The sequence below is a fragment of the Notothenia coriiceps genome, unplaced genomic scaffold, assembly GCF_000735185.1.
Source record: "Notothenia coriiceps isolate Sejong01 unplaced genomic scaffold, NC01 NC01_scaffold00034824, whole genome shotgun sequence".
NCBI classification, from domain to species: domain Eukaryota; kingdom Metazoa; phylum Chordata; class Actinopteri; order Perciformes; family Nototheniidae; genus Notothenia; species Notothenia coriiceps.
In genome coordinates this window covers 238,899-257,414 of record NW_011367525.1, presented here as the reverse complement: position 1 = coordinate 257,414, position 18,516 = coordinate 238,899, and the positions used below count along the sequence as shown (strand labels likewise).

Genomic DNA, 18,516 nt, shown 5'->3' with positions numbered 1-18,516 from the left:
AAACACAGTCACAATAGATGAAAGGTAGAGAGCGACAAAGACATCAAGCAAATAAGGAAAAAAAGCTAGATATCAAATGAGCAAAAAAACAGAAAGAAATATAAAGAAGAGTTGGTTTCATGGCTTGGTTGCCTTTTTTTTCCTTTAACGCCGTTGCCCCTTAAGAGACTTATCAGCCCTCGCTATCACACATAACCTTTCCCTCTGAACTGTATACTGTCCCAGTCAGCCCTTATCTCATGCTCCTATTGGACAATATATGGCTCAGACTCATAATCATATCATTATATCATGTAATATATGTACATAATCCATAAATGCAGTATTCAACACTGCTGGTCTATAGTGATAGGCAAATGATTGCCTCTATCGATATGACTTATTAACTTTAGCCCAGATTGCATGTGTATTAGCCTGTTTAAGCAAACCTGAGGCGTGATATTCACCTTGACTCCTGCAGTGCTTCCACAAAGACACGATTGCTACTGGGGGGAGCTTTTATCCAAAGCGACTTACATACTCAATACTGTTGGCAATCCCCACAGGAGCAATTTGGGGTGAAGTGTCTCAGGGACACAACGACATGCTGACTGCAGTGGGGTTTGAACCTGTGCTCCCACAGCCTCCCTTAATATGAAATGAATGTAGATATATGTACGTAAAATAAGTGATAGCCTACTGAGTGTGTATCCGTACATCTTAAAAATGTGCCATAACATATCTGTAAAAACTCCTCAACTCTTTTCCAGAACATAAACACCACACATGCTAAAGGCTAATGTCTTCCTCCAAATGGAACTGCTGCAGACACCAATGTGTGCTTCAGTGGTCGCAGAGAGCAGATGCGTCTATAAAATGTGCTCCCCTATGGTTTCCGTATGTGTCTCCAGCCAAGGTGTATGAGAGTGTGTTTAATGTGGTGTAGCAATATTGAGCTCTCTCCCTCTCTGGCTCTGATGCCAGCGGTGTGTGTCTCCCTCTGATAACACCTGGCACAGAAAGTGTCATGGCACTTAAAGGGAGCACATACAGTGGATGTGTGAATGTGAAAATGCTCACACTCCTGCATATATATGTGGACGTACACACAACCACATCTGCTTCATTACTGGAAACTCTAGCAACCATTATATGCTGTCACTATAATCTTTAATTAACCATTGCAGTCGTAGAGTTGGTAGACTCACCACCTGGCCAGTTAGAAGCTTGTGACAGAAAGTGCTTTGTGTTAAAAGCACCTACTTTAGTTCATACTTTCAGGATAAAAAGGAGTCAAACGCCTTGATGAAATGCTCTCGTGACAATAAATGAATACAAACCTCACACTGAGGAAGAGAGCAGTCTGCCATAAGAGTGACACTTCAGATGAAGGCCATGAAAGAAAACAGTAGGATGGCTTTTAAATTGGAGACCAGGAACACAACAACACACAGGTAGCAAAACAGACTCGGATGCACACATGAAAAAGTACTGAGCACACACATAAAATGCCATCCTGACCCTGGAATGTGAATGGCAGGAGAAGAAGAGCACAAGGCTCTTTTATTTAGCCCAATTAAAAAGGCAAAAAGCCCAAACAAAAGGAGTGTTTTATTGCACTCCCCACTATCAGCAGAAAGGCTCATTAGCCACAGCAGCATAATTAGCAAGATGCTGCATCGCTCGTTAAGGAGGGGCCCGAGCCGTAAACAAACCCTGTTGAACTCCAAACGCCTACGGTCTCTCTCTCTGTAATGATCTGCCACCGCTGTTCCCTCCCTGTGAGGGAACCAGGCACACAGACAGGAAGGCTTTGACAGAAACAAACACACAGCAAAACATCAACACACACAGACACACACACTGGCAAACCTATATCCAAGGTTTGCCACAAAAAAAACCCACAGCACAGACAAACTACCTCTCTGGGACACACATCAAACACAGACATATACAACAAATATGTGTGCATGAAAAACATACATTTTTACAATATTGTAGACAAAGAGACCCCAGCGGAAACCCAGGATATCTGACAACTAAGACATTGAAAATGCTTGCCAACTGTCTGGATCTTGACATTGGCACTGCTGTAATCTTCAACCTGCCATGATTCTGCGGTGAATAAGAAAGGCTGCCAAAATAAGCAAGATGAGCCTGTGGTTAAATTCTGGGGCTGTCAATGCGGCAGTCAGTATCCTTAAATGTTTTGGTTGAGTTGGAAGTTAATGGCTTAGTTTAACAATTTTTATTTGAACAGTTTATTTGGAGAGATCTTTTAAATGTAATTATTCGAAGCACAAATTATATTTAATTCCCTTCTGTTGTTTTAGTGTTGCAGAAATCTCAGAGGTGGGTATCTCTAAACATTTGCACACACAACCAAACAGCTTTTGTAAAATACCAGTAGAAGTAGGGCGGGAAATATGTTTTTATGTTATTTTATGAATTGACTAAACTGAATTATGTGGGACAAATGATTTTGTGAATGCATACCATTAGTGAAAGACACAAGCAAAGCAAAGCTGCATTCCTTGTCTGCTTCTGTGGTCATGCACTGACAGTCATGGTGTGTGTGTGTGTGTGTGTGTGTGTGCGTGTGTGTGTGCGCGTGTGTGTGTGTGTGTGTGTGTGTGTGTGTGTGTGTGTGTGTGCGTGTGTGTGTGTGTGTGTGTCATGAGTGAATTTTAACACAACACTCTCTATCCTGGCTAGGTCAGCTATCCTTATCACATACTTGCTTTCTGAAGAAAATCATTCTTGGAAACCGAAAATGGTAGATACAAGTGTTTGTGCCAACATGCTTGTGTGTGTGTGTGTGTGTGTGTGTGTGTGTGTGTGTGTGTGTGTGTGTGTGTGTGTGTGTGTGGCTGCCTGCCCCTGATCCGTTTGAGATCACAGAGAACTGCAAGGTGAGCGTATTCAGGAGAGCCCTACTCCATTGAACAGGGGTATAAAGGGGAAACGGTGCCAAACACACAGGGCGGTGTGTTTTTTTTAAGCCTCTCTAACTGCGCACACAAGGATATGCTACACTGATACACACCTACTGTATAGTGTGATTGGCATGTGTGTGAACCTGTGTCACATAAAGGCAAAGGCCATTCAGTCCAGATATTTATTGTATTTGTTTTTGCCCCCCACATTTGTATATACTTGTTGGTGAGAATGTATATGCTGGATGTTGCTCACCTGCAGCAGGGGTCTTTGGACGCCTAGGACCTTCATGGTATCAGCGCTGGCGAGGATCTTCAGGGGGTCAGCTGCCTTGCTCACTGACTCAATTTCCTTGTTGATCTCTGTCCGCACCTAATGGGCCAGTTACACACATTTACTAACTTAGTCACTTATTATATGGCTCATGTTAATTGAAATGACAAACGCAACTTTTTTCTTCTATAGCAATCAGCGTATTGATTTTCTTTTCTTTGTTTAGTTTAGAATTGACTTCATAGAAGGTGAAGATGATGTTCCCATCCTTGTAAACAAAAGACACTGTATATCAAAAGCTGTTTCTAATATTTAATGCAAAGCATTGCTCAGCTCTCGATGGCCGTCTGGACAATAATATAAAGAGATTGTTTGCAAAAGCAGATAAAAGCTATTCTAAACTAAATTAAAAGTTTGATTGATTTTTGCACAATAAAGCTATGCGATTCATTAAATCTTTTTTGTTTGCAAATGAACCCTGCACATTGTTTACACCACTTTATGTTTGAAATGTCTTTATAAAGCACTATAGTGAATCAACCATAAGTTTACATTTATTTGACTAAAGTACATTTAAATTGTTATACAAACAGTATTTTTTTTTTTTTTCTTGAAAGGCTCCTGTGTTCTCTCTTTCGGACAGCGTGCACAAGGCATCAATGTGTCATTCCACTAACCTGGTTGAGGAAGAGATCATTGATGTAGTAAGTGAGGAAGGCTCGGAGCTGGCACTGCTTGGCCTGGCCTGGCCCCATGTTCATCTCTATCTCCTGAATGAACCTGAACAGTGAAGACAAGAAAACATTTAGGACGCCTTGAGTACAGAACAACATCATAACACCACCTGTGAGCAGATATTAATTCTCATCCTAAATGTTATCACAGGAGCAATGAGACACAGGTGTGTGAACAGCAACACGGTAACCTTGCATCAACGGGTCTAACAGCAACTGGAAGGGTAAGATCTGCTGCAGGAAATCATTTTGTAAAGCTTGGTACGACTCTCAAGGTGCCTTTGAGCAGGGTAGTTAACGTAAAAGTACTCCAGTGGACTTTTCTCGGTGCCATTAGCGCAAGACTTCAGTTATACTTAGATGTGAGTGTGTGTAAGTGTAGTGACAGTGGACAGATTCTCTCTAAAGGATAGTGAAAAGTCAACTCTATGGTTAAATAACAAGTACCAAAGCTATTTATTGCGTTAATTATATAAAACGATCAGAGATTCAGTCAACTGCTTTCTGAATTTGCAGTGAAAGTCTGTGTCTGGTTGGTCAGATAGGGTCAGACAGTAATGTATGGGATGGTGGAGGCACATACACACCTCGTTTGTCAGAGAATCATTGGTCACTAGCCTCGCCTCACACTCACCACAGGGCAAACCATGCAAGAGCGGGTGCCTTTTCAAGCGCTCAGTACATATAAATGCACAAATAAATCAAACTCCTCACAAAAGAATGATTTGACCTACAATACCTTTAATACATATGACCTAACCGTGTAGAAGAGAGAGAGGAAGACCGTACAAAGAAAAGAAAAACGGTGGGACAGAAACATAACACAATAGTAAAGCTACAAAGATGGCTCTAGATGGTCATATAGTTGGATAAAGCCATTTGTAAAATCAGGAGAAAGACTCCATTGGTTGATGGCTAATGTGATGTCAGAACCATGAGTCTGGGACATTGCAGACAACCAGGGACACAGTCTATGCAGAAACTACACGTCAGTGGAGGAGGATGATTGATTAGCACACACATATGCATGAATACATTGAACACATAAAAACACATGCAGACAAACGCACAATTTGCAAAAGCTGCAAGATCACACTACTCAGCATCCGTACCCAATTAGTCAGCAAGAACTGAGGCAGGACTGTGTGTGTATGTGCGTGTGTGTGTGTGTGTGTGTGTGTGTGTGTGTGTGTCAGGGAAAGCAAGAGGGAGACGGAGTGAGCGAGAAAACTTAACCCTATTCTAAATCCTTCATTGATTCCCACAGAAAGTCTACCACAACAGAAAGTTAAGTAGAAGAAACTCTTCTGTGGCCTCATTAAAACCGTCAGGCTTGCAAAAACAATTTGGGCCAGATATACAGCATGCCCATATAAATATGTAGCAAACTTAAACGCTCCTCCTTCACAAAAACAACAAATACAATTTCTCCTGACAACTTTCTTTCCAAAAAATGGATCTTTGGACAAACGCTGCCAGTTAAACCGTGCATCCTGTTGTTCTGAGATCCATCTCTTGCTGTCATTATTGTCATTGTTTCAATACAAGTGTCAAGATGATGGATCTTTAAGTTGGCGTTTGAGCACAGATGGATTTTTGTAGGCAGGGGTGATACCGTGTGAGTAATGTAGCAGGGACAAGGCACTAAAACGCCTTTGTCTATCCAGACGGCCATCTGGAGCCGAGCCGCAGGCCCTTCACGGGGATACCGAGCCCACGGGTGTTTAGCCAAGGTAACACGGCTAAAAGCAAACCCAAAGAGCGCACATTAGTACATTTACATTTTAGGAGAGTACGTTTAGTGAGCAAGACAACAGGCATTAACACTGAATGTTTTGTGAGAGGATTCAGAGAAACCGAAATATAGAGTTAAAATGCAAATGAGTAAGTAACACGGGGCAAAGCACAGCAGCGCTAAAAGATTTCCAAATGGATCCTGAATGACGATTTCTCCCAGTTCATTATCATTACAACCACATGTCCCAAATGTCTACTTCGCTGATAGTGACACACTGCATAAAGACTTCTGGTAAAGATGATGTCGTGATAACAAATGACACCAAGTTAAAACACACTCATAGACCCATTCAAAAGCCATCAACTTGACTCCAAATGAACCCCACACCACCAAAGGCTGAACAAAGCCATTTAAAGAATCTTCAAAGCTCCAATGCAAAAACATGGTAAGACAGTTTGAACTCACCAGGAATGCCTCATTTGATCTTGGTAGGCTTCAACTATGATTGATTTGACATTGGTCTAAATTGATGTTTATATCCAGTTTTTAAGAGCTACTGCACAAATACTGTTCTGGCTGCAGTTCCCTCTAGATTAGTGATGGAAAAAGTTACTTTTGTAAAAACAAGCCTGAGGTCTCTCAACATAAAATAGTCAAAAAGCACATTCCAGAAATGCTTTAAAGAGACACTGTTCTATACAGACAGGTAACATCCCTCAAGGTTTGTTATTGTCAGTGAAATATGTGTGCTTGTAAAGGCTTTACTCACTTCACAGGCGTACAATTCTACATTAAAGCCAATTTAATGGTAGTCAAGTCCACACATGGCCTTCAGTCAAAAATTAAAGAGATGTTTTAAACTCTTTCACAACCACACAAATGTGGTTATGGTGTCAGCTTCAGCTTGTATAATTGAACCCGATTAACAATGTCAGTGTCATTGACAGGTGATAACAAAACACACCAGTCAACCATATGGCAGCAGTATGCAGCAGAGGTGTTGGCCAAGTCGCAAAGGAGACGTGGTGGAAGCACTGCGGAGACACAGCAGCAACTACACAGTGTGAAATCTTTATAACCTTAAATAATCTGCTTAGCGATCCTGACTCGCACACCATTTCCAACTGGCCTGAATATACAATGGAACACATTTACACACAGTCTGGCATGCAGCAAATGTTGAGATTGTAGGCGTGAATTGCATGAGGGGAAATGGATATGATAATTTCAAGCACAATAAGCCCAAGCCTGAGTGTGTGGTGATAATATTTGTTTTTTTCCTGTTCAGTCGTTTGTGATAAAAAAAAAAAGTATTGGTAGGGTTTGAATAATTGGCCTGCAGAAAGCAAACACTTTAGGCTTTTGTAATTGGACTTTTTTAGCTGTTTTCTAACTTTTTATGGACCAAATGATTCATTATTTGATCACATAATCCCTCGTTAATACACTTTAAATCCTTTTAGGTGTTCCACCATTGGTAGCCAGTTTGAATATATTTTTGTCTTGAAAATATCCTCACAAAATGACAGATTCCTTAAATTGTAAGTTAAGCATGGAGTGATTTCATGTGGCTAGATATGAGAAATTCACCTCAATATATATGTATTTCTTGACCATGATTACATTTGTCCATCTAGAAGACAACAGATTGGCTTCAAGCCGTGTGTTACATGTCCATCCCCTCCCTATGGGTTTCACAGGTGCCAAGAACTCATCACACAGACTCAAAAAGACACACTAGCAAAATATATACCCACCAAAGGTATATTCAAATTCAGAGTGAGTTTGCCTTAGGGTGCACCACCAGCACCAGTCACACAGTGCCTTAACAGCAACTGTCAATGATTGCACTTGACAGCATGTAATTATCTGTCATTAGGAAACAGATGTCAGAGCCTAGGGTCTAAAGCTGGGTAATTGTAGATTCCACATGTATGTATGTGAAGATATAACATTCCTGAATGGCACAATGTATTTATCCTCACAGGGATTTGGCTAATGAGTGAACCCACGGCTCCCTGATTATTCAGAGATAGCAAAGATTTGTTTTACGATACCCAAAACAAATGAGAACAGACAGGGACAAAGATGTTTTATAGCAGCAGTTCTGAATTCGTTCCCCACTGGAAACTAAACCTGAGGTAACAAATGCTTCTTTAAATGGAAAGGGTTGGAATCCTATCATCCATCTCTATCTGCAGCAGCGGTGTAATGATGCTGAAAGAGAAATGGGATAAAGGCAAAGATTTAAGAAAGACAGCGGAATAAGAGTGTGCTACGATCGATTAGAGACTCAGCATTTTTAAATCTCCTAGAATTCCCCCCAGGCACGGAGCTATCAGCTATGGTGAATTCTGATTTCTCTGCCCACAGAGAAAGGCTTGTTCTGTAAAGACCTGTCACACACCAAGGACAGGACACACTAAACCCCTGCGAACGGAGAGAGCAGGAGGACGAGTGAGCACAGGCATGCGTGCGTACCTGTGTCCGCGGCACATACTAAATCAGTCCGTCTTTGTCACGCTTACACACACAGACACTCATGGACTGACATCAAAATGTACAGCCGCACGTCAATACATCAACACGCCACATGCAGTGACACTTGAAAGCACTTATCAAAATGCAATTCTTCTTACCCGTGGCACTACCCGACACTTCAGGAAAATTTCAAAGCATAAAAGGATTTTAATGGATGGGGACACTTAATGGGTTTTACAGCACAACCAACATTAGCTTTCATTCGTATCAGGCTACAACGGCAGCTTTTAATTGTTACCCAACTGCAAATTCAATATTGATTCTCCTAGAATATTACACACTCCAATACACACTAGTAATTATTTGTACGGCGGTCTCCAATACATTCATATTAAGACCTACTCAAAAGCAAACAGTTATTGCACCACACGAAAGAAGAAGAAAAGATCGATTGATGAGGAAAAACCAATCAATTGTTTGGATGCAGGATTTATCCAGATCATATTTTAATCCTGAAGATGTATTGCTTATGAAAATATTTATATATGTTTTAAGTTAAATATTGCACGCTCTCTGACATTTACCATCACCACCACTGGATGGCAGTGTGTCAGCTTTCTCAGGCTGCATGACCAGTTGACTGAAGTCTTTTTTGTATTTCTTTTTTTATCACAAATGGTTTTGAGGAAGAATTAAGATTCCAGTTGGTGTGCCCTATCTGAAGCCTGTACAGGATTTGCTGTGTGTGTGTGTGTGTGTGTGTGTGTGTGTGTGTGTGTGTGTGTGTGTGTGTGTGTGTGTGTGTGTGTGTACATGCTTACGGCAGCAGGTATAAATGGGCTTCATAATCAGGACCTTTCCTAGGGAGAGTGGGGCTAATAATGGGATATAAAGCACAGGTCTATCGACAGTGGAAGACATAGAGACTTTAACTTGACCACTAAACACGCTTACGGCTAAATTAGAAGAAGGGAGGAAGAAGTATCCATTTAACAATCCTCTACGGAAAACCTGTGACCCAGACATTGGTCCAAAAGCTTTATCGAGATGATCTGTCTTGAAAATGAAATATTAGAAAACTATTTCTAAAATAATTGTTGAACTAATTCTTGGAATTTTCCAAGAGCAAATAAGAAAAATGTCCCTAGAGACTGAGCTCCTGCGGCCTCATTGAGCTACTGCCGCCATACAGATTCTGTATTTATTAGGAGTATTGGTATAAGGAACAGAGGGCAGCCATTATTTATGGTGCCCGGGGAGCAGTGTAGGGGACGGTGCCTTGCTCAGTTCCAAAGCCAAGTCTCTACACATACTGAGCCACCATTGTTACCAGAAACCGATAACCGGTGCAAACTGAACGGAAGCTGAATCTCTTTCATGGTCCAGCATATTTTTGTGCAGGCTCACCGTCACAATAAATGTCATTTTGTCAAACATGCTTATGCTCCTGTGTCAAAGTCAACATGTCTGGAAAGGAAAGAGCGTATTACTACCAAGTTACAATCCAAGTTTTATATGGATGTAAGGCTTAAAACTGTAAATCTGATAATCCCATATTCAAGTTAAATCACCCATTGTGTTGTTGGAGAGTTTTAGCACAACATGTCTATACAGCAGGCAAAGGAATGTCAACATCAAAGTGAACAGTTTGTGTCTACTCTGTTCTGATATAACTTAGTATAACTGTTTTAGATAGAAAATATGGACATTTTGATGTAATACAACAGAAACAATATGTACATTATTTTGTTGGTAGATTATCTCATTAAAGAACAAGAAGTATTAAAATGTACATGAGTCCCTTCTTCTTCTTATACAGTACAACCACCTTTTTCACTATACCTTTACTAAGGCAGTAATGGAGAACATTTGATCTGGACGCTGATATCAAGGAGGCTGTAGCCCTCTAGTAACCTAACAAGCAGTCTGCATCTAATCTGTGTGTGTGTTCATTAGTGGCATAGAGGTAAGCAGGAGTATATTTGCAACATATGTTAATTTTGTTTGGGCATCCTCACATGTATTGCTTGCATGCACATTTATGTCTCTGAACCTATTTCTGTCCGAGTGTGTGTGTGTGTGTGTGTGTGTGTGTGTGTGTGTGTGTGTGTGTGTGTGTGTGTGTGTGTGTGTGTGTGTTGGCCCGTCCCAGTGTGGTGCAGACCAATTAAAACGGGGGAGATTGATGACCAGGGGCTCTGAGTAGCAGCAGCAGCAGTGCGGCAGCAGACAGCTGCTTCCTGCAGACAACAGGAAATGAGATGGCCTTGTTTAGCTGACGCTGCCGACACCAACACCACAGAGCCTCAAAGACAAATCACCACCTCACCGCCGCTAGTGGCCTACTCCTCCATCTTCCTACAGCGTGCTCTCCACCCTCCATCTCTTTATCTCTTTCTTATCCTACCCAAGCCTATCTCTCTCATTAGTCTTCTCTCTAAGAGTAATAAAGGCAAGGTATATTCAGTTAATACGGTACAGATGTGCAAAGACAGATGCTACCGCTATTATTTGATCCTTAACTGCCACATAATAAAGCCCCTAGCCATCACTTATTTGGCCTTTTATTCATGGTATTCCATAATAGATTTTTAGCGATTTAGAAACATTTAGTCAACTTAAGAAGTAACAGGCTTTGAAGTACGGAGAAACTTCATGGGGTTGGCTTTGCAATGCTAAAGCTTTGTATTATTATTAGAGTGAATTTCAGTTTAATTATCTGGCTCAGAGAAATAGCATGCAGGTAAATAATGGTATACTCCTAAATCATCGCCTGCACATGTTTTAATTATTAGATTCACAGTGCGCATTGAAAGATTCACAGTGCGCATTGAAAGATAATCCAGCACTGCACAAATCTCCCACTCCACTAAAACTAGCTTTCAAAGACACAAACCTTCCCTGGTGCGTTGCCTAAGACAGAGAAATCATAGCAGCGGGGGTGCAAACCTGTCCACTGCTGGTTCATTCCCATTCACAACAGCCTTCAAAGTTTCAGTGGACCAGATCTTTTTATTTCTGAAGGTTTGTCACTGGACTGTGAATTTTATATAATAGGCTGTCTCTGCTGTCGGCTGAATGGTAAGATTTGAGGAGTAAAGACGGACTCACAACTTTACTAATGATTCTATTATGGGTGGAAAAGATCAGTCATTATGATACAAAAGAATAACAGCATAACAAAATGTAAATAATTACATGCTGATTATAATATAGTGCTAATTCGTCACACGTTTGATGATGTTACATTTAGAGTTTTTGATCAAACTGCTATTGTTCACTAATAGTACAAAAGTACAAAAGGGGCAACATGTTACAACATCACCATCAAGCCGTTGTATAGGCTTGTTATTGTCATTAAAAAATAAAGTTTGTGTGAAACTCCCCAAAGGCACATTCATTTATAATGGCAGCTAACTGTTAGAATTTCCTTTTCTTTCTTATTTTACGATCCTGATAATGGAGAGGGGCTGTGGGAGTTTTGACTCTCTAACTTGCTACGTTGAGCCATTAAGACCACCGAGTTGCAAGGATGCCTCAATGTCACAACGGGAGGCTACCGGGACTGAATTACTGCTTTTGTGCACATTGTACAATGTCAAACAATACAGAGAGGCAGGTGACAGCACTGTATGGCGTGTATGTGTGTGTGTGCTCCTTTAAAACGCTCACGTCCTTAATGGCGGTCACCAACTGCGTGGTTCAGACGCACAGACACACAGACACACACACACACACACACACACACACACACACACACACACACACACACACACACACACACACACACACACACACACACACACACTATCCTCTTGTCAGATAGGCAGGTGCAGAAAGGACTGTGTCTGGTCTGATTGTGGTCGGCTCGATGCTTAAGTATTTAAGTGTTCATCTCCTCCTTACAAAATAAGTCTTATTAATAAGCAGGGCATTAAGTGGCCTCCCACAGGTGACATTTACAGAAACAGGGGGAAGGTGACTGCTTTATTAAAGTAAGCCAGGAAATAAACACACAGCTGATAGAGTAGAATAAAAGAACCAACACTTAAAGTAAAAGGCTATTATTCTTATCCACACAGAATTAGGGTACCTTTGCTTTGGCAGATGTGTTGCTTTAATGAGAGGTTTGTCTTTGGAAACCATAACCAAATGCCCATGATTCAGATGGTGTAAATATTGGACTCTGGTTTTGGCACTATAATGAAAACACAGTCAGAAAACTCAGTGAAAAACCTTAATGTATATCTTCTCTCTAAGTCTGGGCATAGAGAAGTGTATCAAGGTGACCCTTTGTGAGAAACTTACAGTTTATAGCTAAGGTGTTAACATGGCATTTCTCACTGGCAGTCGTTTCTCAGTTTCAGCAAAAGCTGAAAGACTTCAGGTCAAAGGATAAAGAAGAAGAGTGAGGCTTTGGACCTAATTAAAGGAAGTCTCTACACCATGATTTAGCTGCCTTAACTCAGAACCAAGGAGAAAGGAAACAAGACAAAAAACTGTTGCCAGTGCAAAGCTCTTAGAAAAGGTTTCAGTGCTTCCCTGGTTTGTATTATCTGCCTTTTGAAAGTCACCAAACAACTTTTTGAAGTATTAAATTAGAAAAGTAGGATGAGAACCGATAAAGCAAGGGAGTCAATATGATTAAATGAGTGACTGGTCCATTTGTTCTAATCTTCGTAAACACAGACAAGCCCACACACATAATGCTATTTTCTAATCAGAGTTGATGGTGATGAGACAGTCTTGTTGAGCTACTGAAGGACACTCATGGTTAGTGAATGACTCAGCAAGACTGAAATGGCAACTATCCCTGGGAGAGTTGAGTGCGAAGGCACTTTTCAATAACGCCTGAAAAATATCGAGAAAAACACTTAACCTGCACACAACACACAAAGCGCTGGCAGCGAAGATGGACATGAGGAGTTTATTTTGGCCCAGAGGGGGGAGTGAATGGAAAGTTGCCCCGAAGAAAGCCGGCAAGGCAAGGTCAAAATTGTTAAGAGGAAATGGCAATGGTTTCCATATTTTCTCAGAGATGCAATGGCCACAGGGGAAAGACCATTCTGCTGACTTATATAAAAAACTATTTTGCACTTACAAAAACTAGCTTCATCTTCCACTCCCGCTCTGGTATGAGTGTGTTAAGTACCCTATTTTCTTCATACCTCCCAGGCTATACATACCGGCACATATGCTCACACTGAGCATCATAGACGTCTAAAGATTGATGCATTGCTCCAAACAGGTTGCTAGGTGAGCCGTTTCACATCACATTCCCCTATGATTAAAAAAACACTTTATATTTATCACCCCTTCTCCTTACCCTTATCTCCTCCTTTCTATCTCTCACCCTTCATTTCACCCCCCCCTGCTGTCATCTCTGGTCTGCTATCCACTGTAACACTTCAGACTCTCCCCACTCCGCATCTTTTTCTCTTCCCCTTTTTCCCCTGCCTCACTCGATGTTTACCACTCTATTGCTGTTATCTCTCCGTGGCACCGTTTCAATACACTCCCCTCCTTACCATACCTTTTCCTCCATCCCTCTTCTCCTTCTCTCTCTTTCTTAGCCTTCCATTCCATTTAGACCTTTAATGTTCGCGTAGGACTTTCCATCCTGTGGCGTCCAGGTAGTAAATTGAAATGGTTCTGGGGGCTCCATTCAAGCTTGATTTAATTTAAAAAGAGAAAGTGCCATAAAGAGAACTAGTAGTGAGAGGTCTGTAATACACTGAAGGGCTCCCCAAACTATGACTGTGTTGACAGGGAGAGGGGCATGGGAGGTGAGGATGGGTGGAGAGGAGACTTTTTAAAAAGGATGGAAAGGGTGGGGACAAAGTGAAGGTGGAAGGAAGCACTGACAAGAGGATTTAAGAAACAGAGACAGAGTGGGAGGGTCAAGTTCTTGAAATTGTGTAAACTCCTCATCGCCATGAAAGCTATGCCTATTACCCATCGAGCACAAGCACACAGACAGAAACACAAAAAACCTCACAAGCGTACGCCCTTGATAGTGACATCTTGCAGAAATGCCTCAATCACCGTTTGCATGGCCTGAAGGGAGCGAGGTGACAGGTCTTATATTGGAGACGGCCAACAAAATGCAATTCCAGGAAGTCAGCTCTAGGGTGGTGTGTCTGTCATACCTCCAGCAGCTCTGATAATACTCCCACACATCACATTACACTGGTGAAATAGCCACCTCTCAGCATATGGGGCATACACAAAATGAAAGGGGACACGCACGGTACACCACGCACACACAGACAGACATACCTATCACATGCAGGCCTTTCTGTATACATTACTGGCGTGGAAAATATGGTGTTAGGGGTTAAATTATTCATTGATCCTTTCATAGCCTGTCCAAGCCTGCTTGTTTTCGTGTCATTTCTCGGTCTCTGTGTGAACGTGTGTTTCCACTTGAAAAGGCTCTCAGGGGAGAGAGACAACCTTGAGCAGGATCTGACCTTTACCTTTGTGTGGTTCACTTTGAACAGTGACAGGTGTGTGGTGGTGGTGCATTTTCATGTACATGGCCATATGGGTAAATAGAGAATCTGTCCATAAAATATTGCAGGTATAAGGATGATCAAAGGACGGTCAGGGGAGGAGGGGAGGAGGCCGTCAGATCCAAACAAACTCCCGGATGGATTCCGTTCTCAGAACAACGGAGTGATTAGCGGTTCATATCAGAACAATGTGGGTGGTTGAATTCATTAATAAAACAATTAACTATAATTGTTATACAGTAAATGCGGCATTGAAATGTCAGTACACAATGGTCTTTATTATGTATTAAAGCAAACAATAATTAAACAATTATGGATACCGGGGACAGATTAATTTCACAGAGATTGGATATGACTATATTTCATTGTGGGAGCATCAGTGCTATGATAGAACGACTGGATCTACAAGATCTTAGAGTGCTAACAGTGTCCATGCGTTATTAGATTGTGATGCTTCACGTGATTAACCTAGTTTATGCTGCATGTACTAAACACTAATAAAACTGAAATTAAGACGTTGACTTTAAGCGGCCTTGGGTCCCATGAAAGGCGCTATATAAATGCAATCTATTATTATTATTATTAAATAAGTTTATTATGTCAACACATTTCACATAACTGTATTAGGTTAGATGAAAGCAATAACATTAAGTTGAATCTATTTTTAAACTTAATAGTATTACCTTCCACTAACCTATTGCAGTTATGTGAACATTTATATTGAAATAATACTTTTAATTAATGTCACCGTGTTGAGTTTTTTCAGTGTAATCTGTTCTGTGTCAAACTTAAAGTGTTGGGGATGTTTATCTACACTGCAGTATGTCCAAGTGTTACCCTCACAAATACTCACTCAAACTGCCACTTTTACATTTTGAAATAACTCAATTTCTGATTAGCATGTGTTGCTTCTCCACACACCACAGAGGGATCCATGCATCCACTGTAGTTGTAATATGACACCGGGGATGGTTTAAAGCTTACTTCCCACACATGTTTCTACAAAAGAGCATGTCAGTGTCATTCTACATGTTAGCCTTTATCTTGATCAGTTCCCATGTTACTCATTGCGTTGCCTGCAGTCTACAGTCTTTCTAGAGAGAGAAAGAGACATTTTTATCTGGCTACAACATATTGCTAGTTGCTGTCAGTGTTTTCGCCCACACGATGAATACTAATATATCAAAAGATGCAGATAGGTACAAAAAGATGATAAAGCCTGGTTTCATATACAGTGGGGCAAGAAAGTATTTAGTCAGCCACCAATTGTGCAAGTTCTCCCACTTAAAAAGATGAGAGAGGCCTGAATTTTCATCCTAGGTATACCTCAACTATGAGAGACAAAATGAGAAAAAAAATCCAGAAAATCATATCGTCTGATTTTTAAAGAATTTATTTGCAAATTATGGTGGAAAATAAGTATTTGGTCAATAACAAAAGTTCATCTCAATACTTTGTTATATACCCTTTGTTGGCAATGACAGAGGTCAAACGTTTTCTGTAAGTCTTCACAAGGTTTTCACACACTGTTGCTGGTATTTTGGCCCATTCCTCCATGCAGATCTCCTCTAGAGCAGTGATGTTTTGGGGCTGTGAGAGCCAGAAATCTTGTTTGTTTGTTGTTGACCAAATACTTATTTTCCATCATAATTTGCAAATAAATTCTTTAAAAATCAGACAATGTGATTTTCTGGTACTTTTTTTCTTCATTTTGTCTCTCATAGTTGAGGTATACCTAGGATGAAAATTACAGGCCTCACTCATCTTTTTAAGTGGGAGAACTTGCACAATTGGTGGCTGACTAAATACTTTTTTGCCCCACTGTATACTGAAGCTTTAAACCACAGGACTTTCTTCTGTGTCAGTTGCTTTAAAAATGGATACTAGAATGTAAATGGGGAGGGCTTTATTTCCGTTTAACATTTAAATGACATTTTTATGATTACTTCTTCAGAGTAACATCTTTTTGATCTAAGGTGTCAGAAAATTACAGGAATATTTTTTATCTTTCTGTTTTTCTTACAGGGAGACCGGGGCCAGCAGTAAATGAGTCAGAGGTATAAGGAGAGACAGAGACAATAAAAGAAGATTAGGCACTAGGAGTAATAATAGTCAGTGCACAGCCTACAGCTATAGACAGAATTGCGCGACTGAGAGATAAAAAAGTGATAAAAAGAGAGAAATAAATTGAGAGAGTGCTCAACAACAGCTGGACCAAAGTTCTGTGGCAGATGATTAGATGACCTGCAATAACAATGTGCGCATGACTGTGAGGGAATGGGAAGGAACAAGGGAATCTGAAGGAAAGCGTTCCTTTTATGGACGGACAGTGACACTTCCTAAGAACTACAAAATAATAATAATAATAATAAATTATATTTTTATAGCGCTTTCCTCGTACTCAAAGACGCTTTACATTGTGAGGGAGGGTAGACAAACCAGGACAGGCAAAAACAAACAAAAACAACAAAACAAAAAATAAACAGAAAAGGCAGTCAAGAGGAAGTTGATTGAGAGGGGGGGGCGGCTTATGGATAGACAGAGTTGAAGAGATGGGTTTTGAGGCGGGACTGGAACAGGATGAGGGACTCCGAGTCACGGATGTCCTGGGGGAGGGAGTTCCAGAGCTTCGGGGCTGCCACAGAGAAATACTAGGTATATTCCTGACACTTGCGCATTGTTGTACTTAGATTAGAAGCATTTATTGTTGATATACAAGTACAACGAGAAGAGTAAAGAGCAACGAGAGTACCTATGTCTATATAATAGAAACAAAATAACGGCTGACAGTGGAGCCAACAATAAAATGATAATTGATCATCTTTACTTATTATAAAATATTCTATTACACATCCTTATAAAGTACAATTTATTATAGCATTAGTAGAAATTAGTTAACATTGGTATTCATCATTTTATTTTTTGGTACAGTAAAACAAATTAAGTTATATATTTACACTGTCAATTCATTTATCATATTTGTCAGTCAGATAATGGATGTTAAACATGAGGTTCATGACCCCTGAGTGAAGTCCTCCGAGTTACTGAAGAGGGCCATCAAATTGTTATAAAGGATGAACTAGGGTTACGACTGCAGATTTAAAAGAAAAATATTAATAAATCAAGCTCTCCATACGTGCAAGATATCAGGTATTATTAATAACGTCCAATTAAACCAAAATATGAGGTTTCAAAATGAATCTAGAAGTGTTACTATTTTCTCCCTGGTTGCGTCTATTCACTGTACTCAGCAACATATAGTAACTTTCTAAGACAATCAAGTCAAAAACAACAACCTCCTGAGAAAGTAATGAATTCCCCCATCTTACTTATTCATACTCCAGGTCTTAATAATGCAGGTGCTAGTGTTATCTAGTCTTTCTTATCAACAAGACCCAATGGACTCTCATTGTAACGAAGGCTTTTGCCAGCCAACGTCCTGGAATGCTCTCATTACCTCGGCGCTGTTGCCAAGGGAGCCGGTGTGATATTCAATACTTCTGTTTTCCATATCTCCAATCTCATTTACACTTGACACCTGACATTTGCATAATGGCCTTGCTCCATCTCCTATCTTCTGAAATACAGGGTGGAGGTGTGGTGGTTATAATGTGTGTGTCTGAGTGTCTCTTCTAATGCTTGTTTGGTAGTGATGGGTACATATGCCTGTGTGTGTGTGCGCGTGTGTCTGTGTCTGTGTGTGTGTCTGTGTGTGTGTGTGTGTGTGTGTGTGTGTGTGTGTGTGTGTGTGTGTGTGTGTGTGTGTGTGTGTGTGTGTGTGTGTGTGTGTGTGTGTGTGTGTGTGTGTGTGTGTGTGTGTGTGTGTCGTGTAGTTACTACTTACTACGTAGTAGTAGTA

The 18,516-nt window shown here is 40.7% G+C and overlaps 1 protein-coding gene across 1 annotated transcript in view; it reads right to left on the bottom strand.

Annotated features, from left to right (window-relative positions):
- exoc4 (exocyst complex component 4) overlaps positions 1–18,516 on the bottom strand; it is a 99,264-nt gene that overhangs the window by 36,155 nt on the left and 44,593 nt on the right. The window contains exons 9-10 of the mRNA XM_010790896.1: positions 3,867–3,969; positions 3,172–3,288 (exon numbers count right to left, since the gene is read on the bottom strand). Of these exons, the coding sequence (XP_010789198.1) occupies positions 3,172–3,288; positions 3,867–3,969 (220 nt within the window). The remainder of the gene's footprint in view (positions 1–3,171; positions 3,289–3,866; positions 3,970–18,516) is intronic.